The following is a 19,090-nucleotide window of genomic DNA, read 5'->3' on the forward strand; positions in this document are numbered from 1 at the left end:
GTCTGTGTTGTTCCGAATGATAACAGTATTAAACTTCTCTCTAACCTGTCCTAACCCTTCTGCCGGTTCATTTATTGAAACCAAGGACTCGCCTTGTTCTAATGGTGACATTCACTGTCTGCCCTGCGATGCCTTGAAGTCAGGCCTTAAATTGTTTGTGCATTGTTTCAACATGTTGCCACATTTCACTTAAATATGTTGAAATGTTTGCTCCACACCCACAGGGTTTCATCTGTTTTACGCCACAAGCAGAAAGGTCTGGTTCTCCTGGAGTTTGAGACAAATCAGCTTTCAAAATGATGCAGAGTTTCAGCCAATGAGGGAGATCCGGGTTCAGCCCCGCCCCTCATTCACTCCGATTGGTTGGAGCAGCAGCTGCGCCCTCTCGGACCTCCAAATCTGCCCCTCTTCCTATTGGTCCGGAACTGCCGTCAATCAGCCGTGCAGTGTGAGCTGGAGCATGCGCAGTGAGGCAGACGAAGCTGGCCAACAGTGCGCAGGTGCAGTGTCGAGAAGCGTGGAGCATGCGCAGTGCGATTGATGTCCTTGCGGGAAGAGGCGTCTGTTTGTCCCGGAGAAGCGGAGTCAGAGCGAGGCGGTGGGTGGGAGGATTTGGAAACACTTTGTGGATCCGCAAAGCCTGAGGAATAATTGTCAGCTCCTGGTTTGCAGCTGCGGGGCTTCTCCCTCCCGGGAACAGGCCCAGGTTAACGGCCGCCATCCTGGCTCAGCGAGTGGAGGATGGTTCACATCAGAGGATGGGGGAGGGGGGACAAGAAATAAGAGGTTACACTTTGGGCTCAAATCAATGAGGAATCTGATCTGTGGGAAGGAAGGAAACCCTGGGAGGTGGGCGGGGAGGATTCAGAAACACCCGCTGGAGGCCCCAAACCCCCAATAAGACTCATTGATTTTATAAAAACAAAAAGCTAAAAGCTACTGCGGATGCTGGAAATCCAAAACAAAAACAGAATTACCTGGAAAAACTCAGCAGGTCTGGCAGCATCGGCGGAGAAGAAATCAGTTAACGTTTCGAGCCTTAATGGCCCTTCGGCAGAACAGCTATGCTTCAGTTCTGCCGAAGGGCCATGAAGGCTCGAAACGTTAACTGATTTCTTCTTCGCCGATGCTGCCAGACCTGCTGAGTTTTTCCAGGTAATTCTGTTTTTGTTTTGTCATTGATTTTATTGTCAGTTTGCAGACAGGAGCTGGAGAACTGAACCCAGGCAGAGGAGAGGGAGGGAGAAAACTGGGAGTGGAGGAAAGAGATGGTGAGATGGATTTGGATTTCAGCCCAGGGGGGAGGGAGAGTGTGTGGGATGGGCATTTACAGCTTTGGGGAAACGAGAGGAAGAAATGGTCCATAGAAACTAGAATTGTCTGTTCTGAATTGTGTGCTGACAGTTAAGAGTTTTGTAAACTCCTTTTGCAGGATATTAGAAGGGGAAGATTTACAGAGGGAAGCTCAAATCAAACTTCACATCAAGATTTAAAACCGTCACTCGATTCATCAGGACCTGAATATCATCGGCAATTGAATGTGGAAGGAGAAATGCTTGTCTGTTCTGTCTGTGGGAAAAGATTTCAAACATCAGTGTGGCTGGAAAAACACCGAGACACACACAAATGAGTCAGAGTGTTCACTGCATTGACTGTGGACGGAACTTTAACTAGTCACACAGCCTGAAAAGACATCACACCATTCACAGTGGGGAAAGACCGTTCACATTCTGTGTGTGGACAAGACTTTAACTGATTATTCAACCTGGAGAGACATAAGGACTCCGGCACCATAGAAAAACCATGGAAATGTAAGGATTGTGGTAAAGGATTCAATTATCCATCTCAGCTGGAAATCCATCGATGCATTCACACTGGGGAGAAGCCATTCACCTGTTCCGTGTGTGGGAAGGGATTCACTCAGACAACCAAACTCATGTCACACCAGCGAATTCACACTGAGGAGAGGCCATTCACCTGCCCTGTATGTGGGAAGGGATTTACTCAGAAATCCTGTCTTATGTTACACTCGTGAATTCACACTGAGGAGAGGCCATTCAGCTGCACTCACTGTGAAAAGAGGTTCAGGTCTTCATCTGACCTCAATATACACCAGTGACTTCACACTGGGCAGAAGCCATTCACTTGCTCTGTGTGTGGGAAGAGATTCACTCATTCATCCGGCCTTAGGTCACACCAGTGAGTTCACTCTGAGGAGAAGCCATTCAGCTGTACTTCCTGTGGAAAGAGTTTCAGGCATTCATCGGCCCCGCTGAACACCAGCGAGTTCACACTGGGGAAAGGCCATTCACCTGCTCTGTTTGTGGGCAGGGATTTACTCAGTCATCCAGTCTGCTGAGACACCAGCGAGTTCACACTGGGGAGAAGCCGTTTAGCTGCACTTCTTGTGGAAAGAGTTTCAGGCAGTCATCCACCCTTATTGCACACCAGCGAGTTCACACTGGGGAGAGACCATTTACCTGCTCTGTATGTGGGAAGGGATTCACTGTATCATCCACCCTTGAGTCACACCAGCAAATTCACACTGAGGAGAAGCCATTCAGCTGCATGGACTGTGGAAAGAATTTCAGGTGTTCGTCTGCTCTCCTGGCACATCAGAGAGTTCACACTGGAGAGAGACCATTCACCTGCTCCGTGTGTGGGAAGAGATTCACTCGGTCCTTCAACCTAGTGACACATGAGTGAGTTCATAAGTGACTGAGGGGGTTGGATTCTGCTGTTATCACTGCTGTTAATTACATCCAGGACTGATAGTCTTACAATATCAGGTTTGTTTCTGCTGATGTTAACAACCCCTATAACTGGCTGGAGTTTAATATTCTGGAGGTGTCACTGATACTTGGGGCTGCAGTGTCCCTTTTTAAAAGCACCATGTGTGATCATTCCCCTTAATTCATGAACTGCTGGAATCGGATCCGTTCCACAGGACATGCATGACACAACAATAATCACAATTTACAAAAACAAAGGGGACAGAGGAGATTGCAACAAAAACTTTGTCCACCAAAGCTCCTCCATCTCATCCACTCCTTTCATGACAACATGCCCTGTACTGTACAGTTTGATGGTTCCACTTCTGACAGTTTCAGTGTGAAGAATGGAGTGAAACAGGGCTGTGTCCTAGCCCCCACTTAGTTTGGTATTTTCTTCTCCATGTTCCTGACCTCGGCCTTCGCTGCAGAAATGGAGGGAGTTTCCCTGCATACTCAGTCAGATGGTAACCTCTCCAATCTGTCCAGACTGAAAGTGAAGACAAAATACAGCCTGTCTCGATCAGAGACCCCCTCTACAGTGATGATGCCCTGCTTGTGACTCACACAGAAACTCAGCTACAAAGACTCGTGAACTGTCTCTCCCATGTCTGTAACTTGTTCACCCTTACTGTAAACATCGAGAAAACTGTGGTTTGGGGACAGGGTGTCACATCTCTGCCCTTGATCACACTAAATAACACCCCGCTGGAAGTGGCCAGTGAATTCTTAGGTCCACAGTGACAGACAATCTGTTTCTCAATGCAGACCTCGATACACGCGTAAGGAAAACAGCTCCACTTTTGGCTGACTCACGAATCGTCCATGGAATAACATCAAACTGCCTCTCAGCACCAAGATGCTGGTTTCAGAGGCCTGTGTCTTCAGTACTTTGTTGTCTGACTGTGAAACATGGACGATTTACAGTGATCAGGAAAGGAAGCTCAACAACTTTCACCTTCACTGTTTGTGGCACATTCTGGGCATCTCATGGACAGAATCAGGAATGTGGCAGTCCTCTCAAAGACAAATCTCCCATATACTCAGGCTGTCATCAAGCAGAGGTGACTTCACTGGCTCTGAAGAAGAGTCATACGGACTTGAAACCTTAACTCTGTTTCTCTCTCCACAATTTCTGCCAGACTTGCTGAGTTTTTCCAGAATTCTCTGTTTCTACCCCATAAGAGGCTGCTGGCCTCTCTTCCATAGTCTTGTCCGTGTCTGGATGGCCCTGGAGAGGGAGCATGTGGTGTCCATCCGTACGATTGATACCTCCCACCACCGATGGGTACCTCAGGGTACAGAGTGTCTCAGAGATACTGGAAGCAACATTCTGGTTTAGTTAGGGAGGTTCTCTTCACTCTAGTTGGGGCTTTGATGCTGATTTTGGGCTCTTTTAGTTTAACTGGACAACATATTTGAGAGAACAATAGAAGAAAGTATGTCGCCTAGAAACTAGAATTGTCTGTTCTGAATTTCTATCCTGGAGTTGACAGTGATGACTTTTGTAAACTCTTTTTACAGGATATTAGAAGGCAATGATTTGAAGATGGGAAATTCAAACCAAACATCTCATCAAGATCTGACAGAGTCACTTGATTCATCAGGAACATGGAAGGAGAAATGTTTGTTCTGACTTTGGGAAAAGATTTCAAGCATCAGTGTGGCTGGAAAAGCATCGATTCACACACACCTGAGTGAGAGTGTTCCAGTTATCTGACTGTGGAAAGAGCTTTACCAAGTTACACAGCCTGAAATAACATCACACCATTCACAGTGAGGAGAGCCTGTACACGTGTTCTGTTTGTGGATGAGGCTTCAACTGATTGTCCAACCTGGAGAGACACAAGGTCACTGAGACCACAAAGAAAGCGTGGAAATGTGGGGAGTATGGGAAGGGATTCACTTGCCCATCCCAGCTGGAAGCTCATCGACGCACTCACACTGGGGAGAGACCGTACAACTGCTCCGTGTGTGGGAAGGGATTCACTCTGATGTCCAGCCTTCATTTACACCAGCGAGTTCACACTGATGAGAGGCCTTTTAAATGCTCTGACTGTGGGAAAGGCTTTAAAATCTCACCGGATCTAATTAAACACCAGCTTGTTCACACTGACGAGAGACCGTTCAGTTGTCCTCAATGTGAGAAGAGATTCAGACAGTCGTCACACCTCATTCAACACCAGCAAGTTCACACCGGGGAGAGGCCGTACACCTGCTCCGTGTGTGGGAAGGGATTCACTTCATCATCCAACCTGGTGACACATCAACGGGTTCACACAGGGGAGAAGATATGTGTGTGGGAAGGGGTTTTCTCAGTCATCGAATCTGCTGACACACCAGCAAGTTCACACTGGGGAGAGGCCATTCACTTGCTCTGTGTGTGGGAAGAGATTTGCTCGATCATCTCACTTACTGACACACCAGCGAGTTCACAAGTGACTGCAGAGGTTGGATTCTGTTGTTAATCACATCCTTTGTTTCTGTTGCTGTTACTAACTCTTGTAACTGGGCTGGAGTTTAATATTCTGGATGTCTGTCAATGAGTTTAGATGAAAGCAGACAGCGCTGTTGTAAGAACATAAGGGCGAGGAGCAGGATTAGACCAGATGACCTGTCATGCCTGCTCCGCCATTCAACACGATCATGGCTGATTTCAGCCTCAAGTCCACTTTCCTGCTTGTTCCCCATGATCCTCGATTCCCTGAGGGACCAAAATTCTGTCTTAGTCTAAATCTCAGTCTTCAACATCTTCAGTGATGGAAACTGAAAATGAAACTTTACAAGACAGAAGGAGGCCATATGGCCCATCATGTCTGTGCCAGCCCAATCCCACTATCCAGTTCTTCGTCTGTAACCTTGCAGGTTACAGCACGTCAAGTTCCAAACTTTATTGATTGGCGCTACGGTCAGTCTCCACCTCATTCCCACAAAATAATCACGGGAACCTGAATTGTGAATCACAATGGTGGGGCTTTTACCCAGCATCCCCTGTGGTAGAGAATGTCCCCTATCCACACCACAGGAGACCGGTGCGCATGTTCAGTGCCCCGCCCTCCAGTGTTTGGAGCATGCGCAGTGTCAATCATGACCATGGAGAGCCACTTGTTTGGTGCTTCTGCAGCTGGTCAAGGGCGATGGAGTCGGCGGCTGGACGGGGAGGATTTGCAAACACTTTGTGGATCCGCAAACCCTGAGGAATAATTATCAGCTCCTGGTTTGCAGCTGCGGGGCTTCTCCCTCCCGGGAACAGGCCCAGGTTAACGGCCGCCATCCTGGGTCAGCGAGTGGAGGATGGTTCACATCAGAGGATGGGGGAGCGGGGACAATAAATAAGAGGTTACACTTTGGGCTCAAATTCATGGGGACTCTGATCTCTCTTTGGGAAACTGAACAAATGGCTTCTTGTAAAAGCTCAGGGTTACATTGGGCAGGAAGAGAACCAGAAACCAAAATGAGACAAGAGACTGAGTTTAACTTAGTTAAAGAGGGAGAGAAAGAAGGAAGGAAAGCCTGGGAGGTGTGGAGAAACCACCTTCATGATTGCTTATTAAATCTCCACACAGTAATTTTTAGACACAAGGTTAACATCTGATATTCTGTATGGTCGGTCAGGTGATTCAGATTAATAGATAATTGGTTTGGTTCGATAGATAATTGGTTTATGGAAAACTCATCACGGTGGCAGGTACTGAATTGTGATGATGATACAAATAAAACAAGTAATCATCATTCATGACGTAATTATAGGCAATATTAAAATAAAGTGAAAATATTAATCAGTTAAAGGATTGCACAATTATGATCATTTCAGCATAAAGTCATTACAATATGTTACAAAATGCAGGACTCCTTAATTTATAGAATATAAATGAAAGGTCTACTGCACTCTACGTTTTCTATTAAAGTCCTTCGATCATATGTTGTCAGCTTGAGTTCATTAAACTCTCAATCATTTACATCCTATTTATGAGTTTTATACAGTGGGCGATCGGGCTGTCTTGTAGTGTATTTGTCCCATTTGTGGATGGTATCTTTTCTCCTGAACTCCATTATACATTTACTTCCATATGGTTGGGCAGTGCCTTTGAGAGGTGGGATTCTGGAGTTTTCTGCTGAAGTCCAGAGATTTTCCCACATTTCAGCAAGGGAACACACATTCAGACGTTTGATTGTGTAATGTTTTGTCACGAGTCATGACTGAAGTGAATTATCGAACATTTTGCTATCTCTGTAGGATTTGTTGAAAGGATACAGAAAGAATTAATTATCCAACACTTTATTTGGATTTTAGCCCAGGGAGGAGGGAGTGTGTGTGGGATGGGGATTTACAGCTTTGGGGGAACGAGAAGAAAAATGTTCCATAGGAACTAGAATTGTCTGTTTTGAATTTCTGTCCGGGACTGTCAGTGATGTTTATTGTAATCTCTTTTTACAGGGTTTTAGAAGGGGAAGATTTGCAGATCGGTAACTCAAACCAAAAATCACATCAAGATCTGACAGAATGACTCAGATCCAGACCTGAATATTATCGGCTTTTGAATGTGGAAGGAGAAATGTTCGTCTGTTCTGACTGTGGGGAAATATTTCAAACAACAGGAAAAAGCACCGAGACACACACAGACCTGAATGAGAGCGTTCCAGTGCACTGACTGTGGAGTGAGCTTTAATCAGTTACACAGCCTGAAAACAAACAGAACTATTCGCTGTGTGGAGAAACCATACATGTGTTCTGTGTGTGAACGAGGCTTCAACTGATTGTCCAACCCGGAAAGCCTTATGGACACAGACACCATGGAGAAACCATGGGAATGCGGGAAGGGATTCATTCACCCATCGTAGCTGGAGATTCATCGACGCAGTCACACCGGGGAGAGGCCGTTCTCCTGCTCGGTGTGTGGGGAGGGATTTACATTATCATCCAGCTTACATATACACCAGAGAACTCACACTGGGGAGAAGCCGTTCACCTGCTCCGTGTGTGAGAAGAGATTCAATTTTCTGTCCCAGCTGCTGAGACACCAGCTCATTCATATTGTTGAGAGGCTGTTTAACTGCTCTGATTGTGAGAAGAGCTTTAAAAGACGAGAGGACCCGGTCAAGCACCAGTTTGTTCACACTGAGAGACGGTTCAGTTGCTCTCACTGTGGGAAAGTCTTCAGACAATCAATGAAACTCATAAAACACCAACAAGTTCACACCAGGGAGACGGCACTCACCTGCTCCATGTGTGGGAAGGGATTCACTCGACTATCTCACCTCAGCTCACATCAACTTGTTCACACTGATAACAGACCTTTCCAATGTTCAGAATGTGAGAAGACCTTTAAAACTGCAGGTGATCTTCTGAGACACCAGCGAATTCACACTGAGGAGAGGCCATTCCCCTGCTCTGTGTGTGCAAAGGGATTTATTTGTTTGACCAACCTCAAGTTGCACCAGCGAGTTTACTCTGATCGGAAACCTTTCCAATGTTCTGACTGTGAGAAGAGCTTTAAAACTACAAAGGATCTGCTGATACACCAGCGCATTCACACAGGGGAGAGGCCATTCACCTGTTCCGTGTGTGGGAAGGGATTCACTCGTCTAGCTCACCTCAATTCACATCAACTTGTTCATACTGATAACAGACCTTTCAAATGTTCTGAATGTGAGAAGACTTTTAAAGCCACAGGTGTTCTGCTGAGACACCAGCGAGTTCACACTGAGGAGAGGCCGTTCACCTGCTCTGTGTGTGGGAAAGGATTCACTCATTCATCTCACTTAATGAGACGCCAGCGAGTTCACAATTGAATGGAGGGGTTGTATTCTGCTGTTATTGTTGCTGTTATGTACCTCCAGGACTAAACCAGGTTCATTCTGACATTTGAGCTGATGTTAATAATGTTTCAGAAGGGACTCCTTAAGAAGGACTATCTCCTGCATGCATTGCTCTCAAGAATCAATACCCACCACCAGAAATAGTGATATACTTTAGGCTGTATGACACATCTTACATCCTTACCAATGTTGGTAATAAAATCAATAGTTGGGTGGACGCAGATGGGAAAGGAATTATGAAAAAGGATATTGAAGAAAAGAACGAGCTAAACTAGAAGGGAGAAATAATAATGAGATTGGCTGAATACTGTGGAAATAAAACTGGGAAACAAGAAACACTGGTTGTTAAGATTGGTGGAGTAAATCTGTCTGGGAGACAATCAGCATCAAGATATCTGATTCAATAAATGTGTGTCATAACAATTAAGAAAAAATAGCAATTCACATTAGCAGATCTACCAAGGTATAGATCAAACTGAGCCAGAGGACGTGCTTTCATAACCGTAGGGATGTTATAATATTACATTACAATGTGATGAACCATTTAACAGAGCCACTGATTGATGTTGGTAAAATGTCTGCAATGGCTCCCCAGCGCGCAGTGAAAATGACAAAGGGAACATCATCATTTGGTAAAAAGCAGAACAAGACCCACACTCTTTGCCAACGATGTGGGGGCTAAAGCATTTCACCTGCAGAAATCGACCTGCGGCAAATGTGCCTACCCTGCCAAGAGAAAGAGGAAGTATAACTGGAGTGCTGAGGCCAAAAGGAGAAACACAACTGGTACAGGCCGCATGAGTCACCTGAAGGTGGTGTATCACCGATTCAGGAATGGATTCCGCGATGGGACCACCCGGAAGCCCAGACGTTCCACAATGGCTTCCTCCAGCACTGCATAAACTACCAGTGTATCTGCACAACAAATAAAGCTATGGCTCGGAAAGTTTAAAAAAATGTCTGCATTCCCATTTTTATTGTATGGAAATTATAACAGTGTCTTTGGAAACAAATTGGAGACACAAGCACAAACTTAAGATGGGTACTGTTAATGCTCATGTGAGGAAATTCAGGATGTTTTATTAAATGTGTTATAGAAATGCACGTTGTTGTTGTTGACTGTGAAGAATGAGTTGGTTGGCTGTCTGAGCTGGAAACTCATGGGTGCCATCACACCAGCAGTAGGATATTCTCCAGCTGAGTGTGGAAATTGAGTCACTTGGTCATCCTATTTACTGACACAGCAGCACAGTCATTCTGGAGAGGGACCATTCAGATAATTCATGTTTGAAGAAGGATTTACTCAGCTTTCCCACCAATTTTGAAAGTTCAAATAGAATTTGAAGCATGATCAGCACATTCATGCCAGAGAGAGTTCTGTGTGTGAACAGTAATTCACTTCTTTATTCCAGCAGCTGGGATACCAGTGAGTTCACTTGTGACTGTTGGCGTTGGATTCTTCCGTTATTACTGTTGTTTTGGGGACTCTCAATTCTCCACCAAGTCCCATTCCCCTTGTTTCTAGCGGATAATGAAGGGTCCATGCAGATGGGTTTAAGTACAACTTGTTTCACAACTTTCATATTGAACCGTCCGGCCCCAGTTTCCACCCAATAACAGCAAAACAAATCAGGCTAGAATAAATTGAACTGTCAATGGCGGGGCCGTTACCCAGCATTCCATGCGGAGGAGATTGTCCTCTATTCACATCACAAGAGACCAATGCGCATGCGCAATACCCAGTGATTAGAGCATGCGCAGTGGGAGCGCTGGCGTTGGAGAGGAGCTTGTTTTTCGGATCCGCAGTTGGGAAAGGGGGGTAGGGAACGGCCGGGCGAAGGAAGCGGTGGATCAGGCGGGTGGTCGGGGAGGCTTTGTAACTCTGTTGTGTAAGTGGAAAACGCCGAAAACGAACCCGCAGTTCCCCCTTTTGCACAGAGTGACAAGAGCGTAGGTGCGATTTCTCCCAGTTACAGGCCCCAGATCACGGCCGTCATCTTCAGAGCGAGCAATGCGCAGCAGGGCGCATGCGTAGCTGCCATTTTTGTTTGGGGCAATATGGAGCATGGGCGGCCCCCATCTTTATTTGGGGCAATGTGCAGCAGGGAGCATGCGCGGCTGCAAATTTTATTGGGAAGATGTTTTTGAATGTTTTTAACGACAGAATTGAAACAACTTGTCCATCAAGCTCTGACCTTTACGCTTTGAGTCTTATTGACGAAGCAGAGCAGGAAAGAAAAGGATGCAAATCCTGCTCTCTGATTCCCACTCCCTCATGGACGTCCTGCCCCATGTGTCCAAAGATCTGTGGGTCTGTTCAGTCACATGAAGACTCACAGCAGAAACTCACAACCCTGAGTTGACGTCATCCTCGAATCGAGGGAGCGCTGATGACGACAAGCGGCAATGTGCAGCAGGGCGCATGTGTGGTAGGGGGAGAGAATGTTGTGAATTTCTATCCTGGCCTGACAGTGATGGCTTTTGGAAACCTCTTTAACAGGGGGTTAGAAGGGGAGGATTTACATGCAGCAAACTCAAATCAAGAGAAATGTTTGTCTCTTTTCAATTTCTATCCTTGACAGACACTGATGGCTTTTGTAAACATCTTTTACAGGGTACTAGAAGAGGATTTGCAGAAAGGAAATTCAAATCAAACATCACATCAAAATCTGACAGCATCACTTGATTCATCAAGACCTGGATGTTATCGGCCTTTGAGTGTAAGCATTAAATTTCAGATCATTACCACTCACTGTATAAACTTTCTTTGTCACATCTTCCTGTAGATCTTGCCCATGAATCTTAAATCTATTTCCTGTAATCCTTTTACCCCCATTCAAATAATGGGAACAGCTTTTCTTTATCTACCTTATCTAAATAATCATAAACTTGTACACCTCTGTCAAATCTCCTCTCAATCTCCTTTGCTCCAAGGAGAACAACCTCAGTTTCTCCAACCCAACATTTCAACTAAAATTCCTCATCCCTGGAATCATTCTGGTAAATCTCCTCTGCACCCTCTCAAGGACCCTCACCTCCTTCATAATGTGTGGTGACCACTGGTTTGCACAGACCCAGATGTTCTGTGTTCGTGTCTGTGATGTCATCACACACCGACAATTGCTCGGTGACATTACCCCGCTCCCCAGGTATTTCCTCAACTGGGAGATTTTTCTCTGACTCCAGTGCTTCTGATATCTTTCCAGCTGCAGGCTCCAGCAGAAGACATTAACATTAAAAGCTGAAATTGTTTCAGAGGTGAGTATTTTTGAGCATTTATCTACAACTTAGCGCTTTTAGTTCTGTGCTCTGTTATCTGTGAGAGGGTCCATGGCTCTGGGGCTGGTGTGGCTCCTTTGCTGTGGATCAGAACCCATGTCCATCCATTGCTCTGTTTCACCACTGTTCTCTCTGATAATCTCACTGCTATTGTCTAACTTCCTCTGCCTCTAATAATGGGTGTATTTTGACCTTGTTTAACATTTTACTGGCACTTCTGCAGACTTTACTTTCACAACCTACCTTTGTGTGTTTGTGGATTCTCTCTCGCTCTTTTTTTTCTGATTTAAATCAATTTCACAGGGTATTAGAAGGGGAGGATTTGCAGTCAGGAAACAAACCAAACATCACATCAGAATCTAATGGAGTCACCCAATTAATCGTAACTTGAATATCATCAGAATTTGGACATGAAAGGAAAAGGCACTGTTCACAGTGGAGAGAAACCGTACACATGTTCTGTTTGTGGACGAGGCTTCAATCGATCATCTGACCTGTCAAAACATAAATGCAGTTAGGGAGAAGCCGTGGAAATGTGGGGACTGTGGGAAGGGATTCAATTGCCCATCTGACCTGGAAACACATCGGCGTATTCAGACTGGGGAGAGGCCGTTCACCTGCTCTGCATGTGGGAAGGGATTCACCACCTCATCCCACCTGCTGACTCACCAGCGAGTTCACACTGGGGAGAGGCCGTTCAGCTGCTCCGTGTGTGGGAAGGGATTCACTCAGTCAACCCATCTGCTGACACACAAGCGTACTCACAATGGGGAGAGGCCGTTCACCTGCTCTGTATGTGGGAAGGGATTCAGTGATTCATCCAACCTGTTGATACATCAGCAATTTCACACAGTGGAGAGACCTTTCACCTGCTCCAAGTGTGGGAAGGGATTTGCTCAGTCATCCCATGTGCTGAGACATGAGCGAGTTCACACTGAGGAGAGACCTTTTAAATGCCCAGACTGTGGGAAGTGCTATAAGGGTTCCGGGGAACTGATGTGCCATCAGCGTGTTCACACTGGGGAGAGACCATTCAGGTGTTCTCACTGCGGGTCTGGGTTCAGGGAATCATCTCATCTCATTGTACACTAGCGCACTCATACTGGAGAGAGGCGGTTCTCATGCTCCGAGTGTGGGAGGAGATTCAATCATGCATGCACCCTTCTGAGACACCAGCAAGTTCACACTGGGGAGAGGCCGTTCACGTGCTCCATGTGTGGGAAGAGATTTGGTCGGTCATCCGTTCTGCTGAGACACCAGCAAGTTCACAAGTAACCACAGTTATTGGATTTTGCTGTTAATCACATCCCAGACAGAGCCATGTTCATGGGGTCTGTTTTTGCTGATGTCAAACTCTCGCCCAGTTATGGTGGCGAATATTCAGGATAAAAGTCAAATAAATCAGCTTTGTGTTAAATATAGTGTTTCAGCTCTTTTTAATAACTAACATAAGTTGGTTCTTTTTGAAGTGCTCTCCCTCTCCCCTTCTCCTTCATCATCATCTCCAACAACAAGTGGGTGGAGCTCATGGAAGCTTCTTTGTCACTAAGATTGAGACAATCCGATCAGCTCCCACCGCCGCTTCCCTCCCTTCCACTCGTTCACCGGACCAAAATGCCTGTAAAGTTGCCCCTTGTCTGAGCCCTAAAATCACGTTTTTCTCTATTTTTCCCCTATGTCACCTCATGCTCTCAGAGCTCATCTTGCCCCTGAGACCTGCCTCCTCTCTCGATCCTATTCCCACTAAACTGCTGATCACCTAACTTGCCCATGTTCACTGATATTGTTCGTGGTTCTCTGTCCTTGGATACCGGGATTAAAAGAACATAGGAGTAGGCCATTTGGCCCCACAGAGCCTGCTCTGCCAGTCAATAAGATCAGGGCTGATCTGACTGTCGCCTCAACTCCACTTTCCTGCCTATCCCCCCATAACCCTGGACTCCTTGGTAGATCAAACATCTGTCTAACACAGCCTTGAATATATTCAATGACCCAGCCTCCACTGCTCTTTGGAGAAGAGAATTCCAATGATTCATTATCCTGTGAGGGAAGAAATTCCACCTCATCTCAGCCTTCACTGTGAGACCCCTTATTTTGAAACTGTGCCCCCTAGTTCTAGATTCCCCCAAGAGGGGAAACATCCTCTCAGCATCCACCCTATCAAGCCCTCATCAGTATCTTCTATGTTTCATTAAGATCATCTCTCATTCTTCTAAACTCCAATGGATTCAGATCCAACCTATTAATCCCTTCCTCAGAAGACAAACCCCTTCATCCCAGGATTCAGCCTTGTCAACATTCTCTGAACTGCTTCCAGTGCAAGTAAGTCCTTCCTTAAGTATTGAGACCAAAATTGTACTCAGTACGTCCGATCAAAATGTCCATCTGACTTTTACGCAGGGAACATGGGGAACCGAGTTTGGATTTCAGCCCAGGGAGGAGGGAGCGTTTGGGATGGGGATTTACAGCTTTGGGGAAACAAAAGAGGAAAAATTGTTCCATAGAAACTATAATTTCTATCCTATACAAACAGTGATTAAGTTTCTAAACTCCTTTTACAGGGTATGAGAAAGGCAGGATTTGCAGATTCACAATGAGAGAAACCGTACACGTTTCGTGCGTGAACGAGGCTTCAACTGACCATTGAACCTGGAGGGACAAAAGGATACCGAAACCATGGAAATATCTGGACTGTGGAAAGGATTCAATTACCCATCTGAGCCTTGCAAGTCATCAGTGCAGTCACAGCAGGGAGAGACTGTTTCCCCGCTCTATGTACTGGAAGGGATTCAGTCAGTCACCCTAATGCTGAGACACAGTGAGCTCACATGTGACTGCAGGAGTTGGATTCTGGTGTTATTACTGTTGTTAATCACGCCTAACAACTTGCCTTCATTTAACACATTTACCAGAGGAGAATTCTCCAAAGGAGAATTATCAAATGAAATTTGGCAGAGCCACATACAGGGAAATTAGGACAGGCGGCCAAAAGAATGATTAAAAAGTTCAATTTTAAGCAGTAGCTTAAGGAGGAAGGTGGGTGAGGGAGGTTACAAAGGGAGGGACCGACGAGGTGAAGCACTGATTGAAAACAAGGATGATCATTTTAAAATCAATGTGTTGCTACACCAGGAGCTAATGCATGCAGTGAGAATGGGGGTGATAGGTGAATGGGATTTGGTCTGTTAGGACATAGGTAACAAAGTTTTGGATGACCTTGAGTTTTCTGATCCATTACCATCCAGAAGGACAAGGGCAGCAGATAGATGGGAACACCACCACCTAGAAGTTCACCTCTAAGCCACTCGCCATCCTGACTTGGAAATATATTGCCGTTCCTTCACTGTTGCTGGGTCAAGATCCTGGAACTCCCAACCTAACAGCACTGTGGGTGTACCTACACCACATGGGCTGCAGCGGTTCAGGAACACAGCTCACCAATAAATGCTGGCCTAACCAGTGAGGTCACATCCTATTAAAGGATAAAAAAAAGTGTGGGGGGCCGGCCAGGAGTATGTTGGAATAGTTCAGTCTCGAGGTAACAAAAGGATGGGGTGAGGTTCTAAATGAGCTGTGGCGGGGGTGGAGCCGGGTGATGTTACAGAGGTGGAAGGAGGTAGTATTAGTGATGGAGCAAATCTGTGGTCAGTTGCTAATCTCAGGGTCAGATCTGAATCAAAGCTGTGAAAAGTCTGGTTTATTCTCAGACAGTTGCCAGGGAGAAGGTTGGGAATGGAGGTTGGTCAGTAGGTTGGGAATGGAATTTGGAGCAGGGGACCATAAACAATGTCATCGGCCTTTCCAACAATTGTATGAAATTTCTGAAGGTCCAGTACAGGATGATGGCTAAGCAGTCTGATCATTTAGTAACAGTGGAGGAGTCAAGAGAGATGGTGGAGTAATCTGCATAATGTGAAATCAAACACTTTTTTCAGATGACATCCTTCAGGGGCAGCATGTAGATTGAAATAGGACAGGCCAAGGATAGATCCCCAGAAATACCAGAGGTAACTGTGTGGGAGAGAGAAAAGAAACATTGTGGACAGTACTCTGGCTGCCAATAGATAAGCAACGAGCCAGGAGAGAGCAGTCCCACCAGCTGGACAACAGTGAAGAGATGCTGCTTGATCAGGAGCCAAAGTAGGTCAGTGAGACCAGAGGTGATAGGTGAATGGGATTTGGCAAAGGAGGATTGTGTGGTAAACCATGTCAAAGGCTGCAAACAGACCAAGAAGGACAAGGAGGAATAGCTCATCTCTGTCAGTTACATGGGATTTGTTTTGTGACTTTGATAAGAGCTGGTTGGTTACTGTGATCGAGGGGCAGGAATCTGCTGGGAGGGATTGAAACATGGAATTCCAGGAAAGATGGGAACGGATTTGGGAGGCGACAAAATGGTCTCAGACTTCGGGGAGGTGAGAGATGGGGCAGTAGTTTGCAAGGACAATGGAGTTGTGTTCTTTGAGGATGGGGGTGATGACAGCAGATTTGAAGGAAAGTAGGAAATCACCTGATGAGAGAGAACCAGCAACAATATCTGGTAAGGTGGGGTGTTTGGGCAGTCAGTAGTTCAGTGGGAATAAGGTTCGGGGAAGAGGAAATAGGTCTCATGGACAAGATTAGACCTGAGAGGGCATGAGAGGAGATTGGAGAGAAATTAAAAAAAGATGAGAGTTCAGGGCTCAGACAAGGGGGAACTTTAGAGACAGTTTTGTCCAGTGTGTTAGTGGAAGGCAGGGAAGTAGCAGAGGCAGCTGATCAGATTGTCTCAATCTTAGTGACAATGAAGCTCCATGAGCTCCTCACACTTGTTGGAGCTGAGGGTATTAGAGGTGGGGAGAGGGAGAGTAATTCAGAAGGAACTAACTTGTGTTGAAGATATTAAAAAGACTCAACACACTGTGTGTTTAACACAAAGCTGATTTATTTGACATTTATCCACAATGTTAATGCCCATTACTGGGCTGGAATTTATTAACATCCACAGAAACAGATTCACATTAACAGAGTTCAGTCCTGAATGTGATTAACAGAAAAATCCAATCATTGTAGTTACTCATGAACTCGCTAGCGTCTCAGCAGGGTGGATCACCAAGTGAATCCGTTCCCACACTCGGAGCAGGTGAACAGCCTCTCCCCATGTGAACTCGCTGGTGATTCAGCAGGTGGGATGACCGGGTGAATTTCTTCCCACGCTCGGAACAGGTGAACGGCCTCTCCCCAGTATGAACTCGCTGGTGATTCAGCAGGGTGGTTGACTGAACAAATCCCTTCCCACACTCAGAGCAGGTGAACGGTCTCTGTCCAGTGTGAATCCGCCGGTGTACAGTGAGTTGAGATGAGTGCTTGAACCCAGTCCCACAGGAGGAGCACTTGAATGGTCTCTCACCAGTGTGAACACGTTGATGGGACATCAGTTCCCCAGAGCTTTTATAGCACTTCTCACAGTCTGGACATTTAAAAGGTCTCTCCCCGGTATGAACTCTCTCATGTCTCAGCACATGGGACAATTGAGTGAATCTCTTCCCACACACATAGCAGGTGAATGGCCTCTCACCAGTGTGAATTCGCTGGTATACAGTGAGTTGAAACGATCCCCTGAACCCAGTCCCACAGTGAGAGCACCTGAACGGTCTCTCATCAGTGTGAACACGTTGATGGTACATCAGGTCCCCAGAACTTCTATAGCATTTCCCACAGTCTGGACATTTGAAAGGTCTCTCCCCAGTGTGAACCCGCTGGTGTGTCAGCAGGTTGGATGACTGAATGAATCCCTTCCCACACTCAGAGCAGGTGAATGGCCTCTCCCCAGTGTGAATTCGCTGGTGTGTTAACAGGTCGGATAGCCGAGTGAATCCCTTTCCACATTCGAAGCAGGTGAACGGCCTCTCCCCAGTGTGAATGCGTCGATGAGCTTCCAGCTCAGACGGGTAACTGAACCTCTCCTCACATTCCCCACATTTCCACAGTTTCTCCCCACTGTAAACGGTGCTTTTTCCTTCCATGTTCAAAATCTGATGACATTCAGGTGACGATAAATTGAGCGACTCCATCAGATCCCGATGTGATATTTGCTTTGAGTTTCCCAAAGTGCAAATCCTCCCCCTCTAATACTCTGTGAAGTTGATTTAAAACAGAAAAAAATGGGAGTGAGAGAGAACCCACAAAAACACAAAGGCAAGCTGAGAAATTGAGATGAATGAATCTGGTCATTTGTGGAGCTAACACTAGCAAAAGTGACCATGAAATCTGCTGGATTGTCACAACAACCCAACTTTTTTACTGATGTCCTTCAGCGAAGGGAACCTGCCATCAACACTGGGCCTACACAAGTCTCTGGCCTCTATGGGGGGAATGAGGGAGAAAGTGAAAGGGTGAGAGGGATAGCAAGAAAAAGGGGAGGCAGAGAGTGAAAGAGAGGGATTTTAAATATCTACAGCTCAACTAGAACTTTGACAGAATCTCCCAAATCCTCAACCTCCACTAACAAAAAGTATGAGGGGAGCAGGTGTATGTGTACACCATCACCTCCAAGCTTCCCTCCATGGACTGCAGCGGTTCAAGAAGATGGCTCACTCCCACTTTCTCAAGGGCAATTAGGGATGGGCAATAAATGCTGGCCCAGCCTGCAACTTCCATAAATGAATTTTAAAAAATCCAAGTCACACAGTGCTGATTTGTCTGACATCCAGCACTGGATGAGCAGAAATCTCCTCCATTTAAATATTCCTTCCCTGCCACTGGGTCAAAATCCTGGAACTCCCTTCCTAACAGCACTGTGGGTGTACCTATACCACATGGACTGCAGTGGTTCAAGAAGGCAGCTCACCACCACCTTCTCAAGGGCAGTTAGGGATAGGCAATAAATGCTGGCTGAGCCACCAATGCTCACATTATTGCTTTCAGTGCCTACTACAAATTCCACTCCCTAACCACTGACTCTCTCCCTCTCCTTGGCAACTGCCTGAGGCTGAATCACACTGTTCACAATCGCGAGATGAGCTTACAGCCACATATCCGCATCAACACGAAAATCACCTATTTCTGCCTCAGTAACATCACCCGACTCCGCCCTAGTTTCAGTTTATCTGCTGTTGAAAGTGTCATCCATTCATTTGTTACCTATAGTCTAAATTATCCTAATGCATACCCAACCGGCCTCCGACATTCAACTCCATCCTCCTACCCCCAGAATCTTGAGGTCATCCAAAACTCTGCTA

General features: G+C 46.1%; 2 protein-coding genes and 1 pseudogene across 2 annotated transcripts in view; 2 read left to right on the top strand and 1 right to left on the bottom strand.

Moving 5' to 3' along the window:
- LOC144697716 (uncharacterized) overlaps positions 1-19,090 on the bottom strand; it is a 72,384-nt gene that overhangs the window by 34,235 nt on the left and 19,059 nt on the right. Inside the window, exons 3-4 of the mRNA XM_078569724.1 lie at positions 16,951-17,837; positions 14,512-14,519 (exon numbers count right to left, since the gene is read on the bottom strand). Of these exons, the coding sequence (XP_078425850.1) occupies positions 14,512-14,519; positions 16,951-17,837 (895 nt within the window). The remainder of the gene's footprint in view (positions 1-14,511; positions 14,520-16,950; positions 17,838-19,090) is intronic.
- Positions 4,296-9,548, top strand: LOC144698123 (uncharacterized). Its single transcript, XM_078570061.1, has 2 exons — positions 4,296-5,221; positions 7,210-9,548. Exon 2 carries the CDS (start codon positions 7,941-7,943, stop codon positions 8,562-8,564), a length of 624 nt encoding a protein of 207 aa, XP_078426187.1. The 5' UTR covers positions 4,296-5,221; positions 7,210-7,940; the 3' UTR covers positions 8,565-9,548.
- Positions 9,127-9,548, top strand: LOC144698138 (large ribosomal subunit protein eL37-like; annotated as a pseudogene).

Source organism: Cetorhinus maximus, chromosome 23, assembly GCF_964194155.1.
Source record: "Cetorhinus maximus chromosome 23, sCetMax3.hap1.1, whole genome shotgun sequence".
NCBI lineage: Eukaryota > Metazoa > Chordata > Chondrichthyes > Lamniformes > Cetorhinidae > Cetorhinus > Cetorhinus maximus.

Excerpts from the sequence above, each read along its gene's own strand:
- LOC144698123 (XM_078570061.1), top strand. The coding sequence starts at position 7,941 with ATGAAACTCATAAAACACCAACAAGTTCACACCAGGGAGACGGCACTC.